Source organism: Trachymyrmex septentrionalis, unplaced genomic scaffold (genome assembly GCF_001594115.1).
Source record: "Trachymyrmex septentrionalis isolate Tsep2-gDNA-1 unplaced genomic scaffold, Tsep1.0 scaffold165, whole genome shotgun sequence".
In the NCBI taxonomy this organism is placed as follows: domain Eukaryota; kingdom Metazoa; phylum Arthropoda; class Insecta; order Hymenoptera; family Formicidae; genus Trachymyrmex; species Trachymyrmex septentrionalis.
Window position 1 is genome coordinate 425,024 of NW_017304811.1, and position 7,465 is coordinate 432,488.

General features: G+C 28.2%; 2 protein-coding genes across 3 annotated transcripts in view; one reads left to right on the forward strand and one right to left on the reverse strand.

Annotated features, from left to right (window-relative positions):
• The window catches only part of LOC108746307 (adenylate kinase 7-like), a 17,828-nt gene extending 17,308 nt beyond the window's left edge, over window positions 1-520 (reverse strand). Inside the window, exon 1 of the mRNA XM_018482998.1 lies at window positions 225-520. Coding sequence (XP_018338500.1) covers window positions 225-425 — 201 coding nt within the window. The 5' untranslated portion in view covers window positions 426-520. The remainder of the gene's footprint in view (window positions 1-224) is intronic.
• Window positions 1-7,465, forward strand: part of LOC108746308 (synaptotagmin-10-like) — a 30,778-nt gene that overhangs the window by 20,694 nt on the left and 2,619 nt on the right. Inside the window, exons 2-5 of one of the 2 annotated variants that reach the window (XM_018482999.1) lie at window positions 5,454-5,716; window positions 5,792-5,938; window positions 6,189-6,320; window positions 7,186-7,340. In XM_018482999.1, coding sequence (XP_018338501.1) covers window positions 5,454-5,716; window positions 5,792-5,938; window positions 6,189-6,320; window positions 7,186-7,340 — 697 coding nt within the window. The remainder of the gene's footprint in view (window positions 1-5,453; window positions 5,717-5,791; window positions 5,939-6,188; window positions 6,321-7,185; window positions 7,341-7,465) is intronic. The other variant, XM_018483000.1, reaches the window with a different exon arrangement.

The following is a 7,465-nucleotide window of genomic DNA, read 5'->3' on the forward strand; positions in this document are numbered from 1 at the left end:
AAATTTTTTATATAAGTGAATTCCGAAATATTCTAAAATTTTTCATAATTTTTAAAAAATATTTCTAAAGAAATTTCTTTTAGATTTTATAACATTTCATCAGAAATTATACTTATAAAAAATCTTAGAAATCTTACAATATTTCATAATTAACATACATAAAAAATTCTGAGAAAAATTTTCAGGGATACTTATACATAAATTTTATTATAAGGGATACATACATCAGATAATATCTTTCCATGATAACTGTCAATGTGATTGATGAAAATACGCCAAGGCTTAAAATGCGGTTTCACATTTTCAGTTGATAAATCACAATCTTCTTGTCGTTTTCGAGTCGTCTCAAAGCTGGACAAACTGTTCAAAGTGTCCGCAGCATTCGTTAGTTCAGTTATTGATATATTTTTTTTTGTGGTATCCATATTGACTAAATAAACACACGTGGCATATATCTATTATATCACAAATATACAGTATTTTGATATGCGAGGTTATGTGAGCTGCGGGATACGTTTTGCTATCGACATTTCCGAATTATTGGATTTACAACTTCAATTCGACAGAAGATAGAGAAGAATTGTGTTACATCAAACACATATATGTATAAGTGTATAGAATACTATAAAAAATAAATTTTATATTATGACTCATGCATTATATATAAATAAAATAATATAACTGTATTGTAATAATTAATTTAAATTTATTAATAGTTTTCTTAACATAATAAAAACCGATGCATTTATTTATGTTTAATTTACTAATATTACAAGTTTTCCTCATTTCTTTTTTTAGACTTTGAAATTAAAAAATAAATAAGCGAGGAAAAAGATAGAAGAAAGTATCTTATATATCTGTATTGTATGACAATAGAAAAATATTTACATAAATTTAATTAATATTTTGAGTTATTAACTTCATGGAACGTTATATTAATTTAAACGTTAACAGATATAAAAAACAATAAAATCAAGGGCTCTAAAGAAAATTCTAAAAAATAATAAATAAAATGCATTTTATTTGTTAGCAGATATATTTATTAATAATAGAGTTAATAAATATATGATGTGAAAGGTTATACATCCGAAGATTATGGTAGGATAAAATACAATGGAAATACAAGGATCGTATCCCCAAAACGCATTTTCAATTCTAAAACAATCCCTTTGAGAAAAGCTACTCATGAAAATTGAAATTACGAAAAGCGAAGACAAAAAGTATTTTCCGCTGAGCGTAAATCGTCGAATAAAACACGAGAGCTTATTGTGAACGATTTATAATTTGAGATAAAATCTGGGACAAAAAATTCTATTTATAATGTTGTAACTAATAATATTATAACATAATTTATGTTTGAATATATTTATATATTTTTAATGCTTAAAATTTTTTTTATATACAATATTTTATAACTGATATTTAAAATTATTAATAGAGAATCCTCTTTTAAATATTATTATAAATTATATATATATAAGTAATATATTTAATTGTATATATAAAGAGAGAGAGAAAGAGAGAGAGAACAAGCAGATAGATTAAATATATTATGATCTATTAACATAAAGTAGAAGCACAAGAATAAATATCAAGCGATATACAAAATTTCGAAATAAAATATTTTAACAATGATGTGGATTTTTTACAAAGAAGAAGGAAAAAGCAAGGAGGGTTGATGGATCGTTTAAAGAAACGAGTCGGAGATCAAAGAGGAGAAGGAGGAGGTCAAGGTTGCCAATGTTAAACGAAATATTTTTCGAGACTGTATCAATTTATTATATTATAACATATACTATAGCTGTAATGTATATTAACTGAATTGATATAAAATGGAAATCTTTAGAATTATTAGAATAGGTTTGCTTTATAACAGGATTAACTCTAACTCTTAATATACATTATGGATCATTCAGGTGTGTTTTGCGTGTTTATTTTCTTTAAAATACTGGAACATTATCTGGTTAAAGAATGGCTTCTATTTTTTTCTTTTCTTTTAATACGCAACACAATCTTACAAATATTTTGTAAATATATTAAAGTACACGTATTTATTAATTTTGTAATAATTTTTAAAATTATTTAATAATTTTTGTATAAATGTTGAAAAATAATCCAGATAACATAAACGATTCATCGTGCGTACTAAAAGCTGTAATAAAAGACAAGAATTATTGTGTATACTAAAAGTTAATGGCGAAAGCACATGAACAAAGGATGTAAATTCTCTAGGCCTTGCAGGTGTATCCTGATATAGCGCACGAAGGGAACTTCGAGCTATCGTGCAAGAAAAAGGGTCAGGGATACCTAGCGAACATCATACAGAAAATGAAAAGGCATAATAAACGTAAAAAGATATTGTTGGATATGTTTTGACGGAACGACAAATGCGCTATATTTATCGTTTATATAGATAGAAACACAATTAATGGACAACAGATTAGAGAAATAGAATAGGTTAGTTTTAGTTATTGTTTACCCAAGTAAGTACATCTTAAAAAAATCAAATTTATGATTATAAGATTGATTAAGAGTTTGATATTAAAGGCTAGTAATGTTTCAATATTTTTTCATTAAATAATAGCTCACACGGCACATTTATTGTTAATTTATATATTTTAATAATAGTAAAGTATAATGCAATTTTCATTTATTCATCAAATTCATATATTATGGAATTTATTTTAAATAAATGCTTAAGACATTAATATTTATGCTATAAGTTTCAATATAATTTCCTCCTTTTATTTAACAATCGAGATGAATTAGAAATATACTACTAGTAATTTATCATGTAGATGTTATTCGGAGAAAGTTATTAACAAGAAAAATTCCTGGAGAAATGGCGAGAAAAGGAAACTTAGTTATTATCAGCGACAAACGTTAGAAGTCTTGTGATTGCAGCGACTTGTAATTCACTAAAGCTCATCAATCACTCTGCTGCATACATTGCCGCGACTCGACATGACGCCAACGAAAAAGTATCTCGTAAATCGTACTCTAATGTTAAAAACTTTACGAATTCATCATCTGAGTATAAACTTTTACTGCAATGTAAATATGTACATGTAGCATGAGAAATACACACCGGATATGTACTAACTTACGATGATTTTCGATTTGACTAACAAACGTCATACAACATTAATACTAAAATCACCATTTTAGCTTTGTTACCCGAATTTTTTATATGAGGAGTTTTGTATATTGGGTGAATGCAAAAATTTATAATTAAATTTTATTATTAAAACTAGCAGTAATTTAGAGCATGTCAAATTTAAAATTTTTAAAAAGAATTTTTAAATCCTTAAAATCTTTATATTCAAAAAATTGTCATATTTTTTTGAATTTCCGTTTTTTTATTTACATATAGGAAACTACTAGTTGGACAACATGGAAAATTTTCTTCTTATTTTGTGAGCGTGGTTAAAAAAAAAGTTCTGACTTTCTAACGTAAAAACTTAAAGTTTTTCTTAAAATCGTTTTTTTTTTCAATGTTCATAAGATTTTTTAGTACTGAGTTATCACGGTTTAAGTAGAAAAAAAACATTTTAATTTTGAATGCTTAAAATATATAATAAAAAAAATACCTTTTCAATTTGTTAGAACCGTAAAATATGAAATCTACAAAGCCGAAGAACGAATTACGAGGATGGTGAAATTGAAATCAAATTGAAGACAGAAAGACTTCTTTGTGCAACCAATTGTAAGCGTTGTCATTGAAATTTTGAGGTCGCATTTTATGATGATAAAATATGGAAGAATGGCTTTCCTGATGAACTTCGTTATTTGAAAAAATTGCTACGCTGAGACTTGGCACGACTTTATACGCATATGATTGAATAAAGCGCGATGCGGGCAAAAGTTAACTCGACATGAGACATCTACTATCTCGTAATAACAAGTGAAAACTTTACAACATAACAATAAACTACCAACGCATAACGCTTGCTCGTTGCGTAGTTCTATTTCATTCGCAAGGCAGCAAGCAAAAAACCTGCATATGGTTTTATTTGCTGGTTTCGTTTTATTGTTTTCAAAGATAAAAGGTACACTGCGCGCCATTCTCTTTTTTAAACAACCATGATATGTGTACTTGAAAAAGGGCAAAAAAGAAAGAAAAAAAAGCTAATATGTGCTCTGTCTCGTACATGCGCAATTTAGTCAATCAAAAGCTCTGTGTAAAACCAATCGCACATCGATTTCCAATTACTTTCCACATAACATGTAGTAACATTGCAAACAGTTCTCATCGGTAAATCATTTCTACAGAATAATCTTTTCTGCTAACGCTTTTTACTGATAAGGACAAGTATGATATAATAATGCGCATAACAAGAAGTATATTTTTAGGTCAACATATTTTTGAGATATTTTTCTTTCTTGCGTGGTTAAAAAAAAATGTGTTTGATACCACTTCTTACTTAAGAAATCAAAACTAAAAATTGCACAAAAATTTATTTAAATTGAAAATGAAAGAATAAATAAAGTATACCGGTTATGTGTACGTGAAGAAATATTTTTATAATAAACTTGTTCTTGTTAATTCTTGGAATTTTTTTGATCTCAGAATTGAGTATGAAATGAAGAGAAAATGTATCATATATATTATATTTATATGCAGGTGATAACTTGTACCATGTTGAAGCAAAAACACAGATATTTCTGTCATTGGTGCAAGACACGTATTGTTCTCGATAAACGAGAACGGAAAGCTTGAAGCGTTGGCGTACGTCTCTTCATTTGCTTCCAGCCAAGGATAGCATTCTCTTTGTGGGATGCACACGATGATATATATTTCCTACAAACACATGTACACACACGCGCGCGCGCGTATAAATTTATTTAAAGAGCCTTTCTCGTTTGCATCTTCTTCTTTCTATTGCATAAATCTAATAGAAATCATGCTTTCCCTTCGAATGTTCCATCTATTTTACGAACAACGATTTAAGTATATGATATCCAATCCAATTAGTAACTTATATAACATAAATTTCATTATACATTACTTAAATTATGCATAATTCAACGTAATGTTGTATAGCGATATGAATTCCTGCAAACATTTTACTTAATTCTCTCATGTTACGGTTCGCCTATGGTTCGTCTAGCATTGCACAAAATATTTTTTATTAGAAATTTCTCATAAATTCCGCGAAGCAGGATAAAATTACACCAAACAATCGCTTTATATCATTATATGTTATCATAGGTTTTCTTATTATACATTGGAAAAAGAATCAAATTACGTTAATTGAAATTCTGATTAAAAATATGATTAAATCAGAATTTTCTAGTTACGTCTATTATAATTCTAAGTGATAAAAAAACCAGAATTCTGATTGATATTATCAAAATTTTCTAATTTGTTTACTAGAAACTTTTTTAGTATATCTATATATGTGCATATTTATACCTTATCTTACGAACCCAATAATGAACACTTTTTCCAGAAGAATGGAGCGAAAACTTTCCCTATCAGCTTCTAATAGCGGCAGGGGTAGCCCTGGTTGGTCTTGTTCTCCTGGCAGCGGTGAGCTTCCAATGCTCTTCTACTTGGCGATGGTTAATGAACATGACTCGACATGAGAATGTTGAGGACACAGAGACCGATCAGATTCAACAAAATGCAATTCGCATCAGCCATTCTCTTCCAGATCTCCAATCAGAACCAATTACTCATGAATACGTTCAAGAGCAGAAGGATAATAAGAAGGTACTGTTAACAAATTCAAATTAGTAAAACGTTCCGTAAAATTCTGCAACTCTTTCAACGTTGACATTTTATCAGGTATTGCGTCAAACCACTTTACCCATCGTGCCAATGAGACATCAAAGTTTCCAACGTCAATTATCGCACCGGCTTGATCTGCCTAATATTAAATTTAGTATTTGCAGTTTCGAAAATCGCAGCGACTCCAGCCTTGGCCTTATCAAGGTATTTAGGTGTTATTTATACAAGTATGATAGCTGTTAGAATGCAAGCAGCGTCACAATGTTATTCGATTCCCTTTGAAAAAAAACACCAGCTTATCATGTAACGTATAGAATTCTGTATATTATCCGGTTATCTGGTTTACATCCTACTTTGTGTTAATTGATATTATTCATAAATAATTGAAATTATAAATTTTTATTTTATTTTCGAAATATAACATTGATGTAAATGAACTGTTAACCCTGTGTAGCCGGAGTTGTATAAAAAGGAACTTGTGAGACAAGAGAGCGCGGAAAGCTCCAGTACAACAGAAATGGAATACGCCGGAAAATTACATTTTGCTCTACGCTATGACAAAGAAATCGAAGGTCTCGTTGTCAAAGTAAGTAACACGTAATATTTTCTGTCACAAATTTTAGTTATATATTAAAATAGATAAAACATCATAAATTATACAATAATACGAATTTATTAAAAATGTATAGCACGACAGATAGAAAAATTTATAGACAAATATTTGAGTAAAATATTATACAAAATAAATTCATAATTGTATAAATGAAACAAAATATTTTCCCAGGCCAAAACAAATAACATACTCAGCATGTAAATTAATGAGTTCATATGTAAACGTTTGTGTAAACTGAATATATATCTATCTGGATAATATTCAGTATATGGGATATTGAATAGTGATAATGTAGTATTACATTTATGATGGATATATTCTCTACTATGCTAAAATTAGTGGTGATAACGTGTAGATTAGGTAATGTCAGCTATATTAAGCTATTACTGCATGTGGTGAAGTCAAATGCATTAAGATCAATTATACACAATAAGGCATTTCAACTATGGCAACGCTTCATAGATAATAGAATTAAAATATGATGCCATTACCGGTCTTTGTCCATTTGTCGCATTGTACTATACATAAATTGTTATAAAAATGTATCAATATTTCAAAACTGTTATTTATGAGAGAGAAAAGTTTTTGTAAAAGAGAAAGATTTCATACCATTTATGTAATATGATTATAAAATAGTTCAACTATAATTATTTTTTTTTACTATTGTCTGCTAATATAAATACGTACAAAGTAATGTTTAATATGTAAAAAATAACATTTAATGTTACTAATATTATTCAATCTCTGTCTCTTAAAAAAAAATAATATTATTTTTAATGTTACCTCGTGTCATGAAAACTTATCTCAAATTCAATGACACCTGGTTCTTTAATATTAGGTTTTAGAAGCTCGCGAATTGCCAATAAAAGATGTAACGGGTAGCAGTGATCCGTATGTGAAGGTGTACCTGTTGCCGGATAGGAAGAAGAAGTTTCAAACAAAAGTACATCGAAAGAATTTGAACCCAATATTCAATGAAACATTTATTTTTAGGTAAAGAAATTTATGATACAATATTCATTGTAATTTATCTTGAAAAACTTTTTCTTAGCATTCAGTTATGTGTATCTCTCTCTCTCTCTCTCTCTCTCTCTCTATATATATATATATATATATAT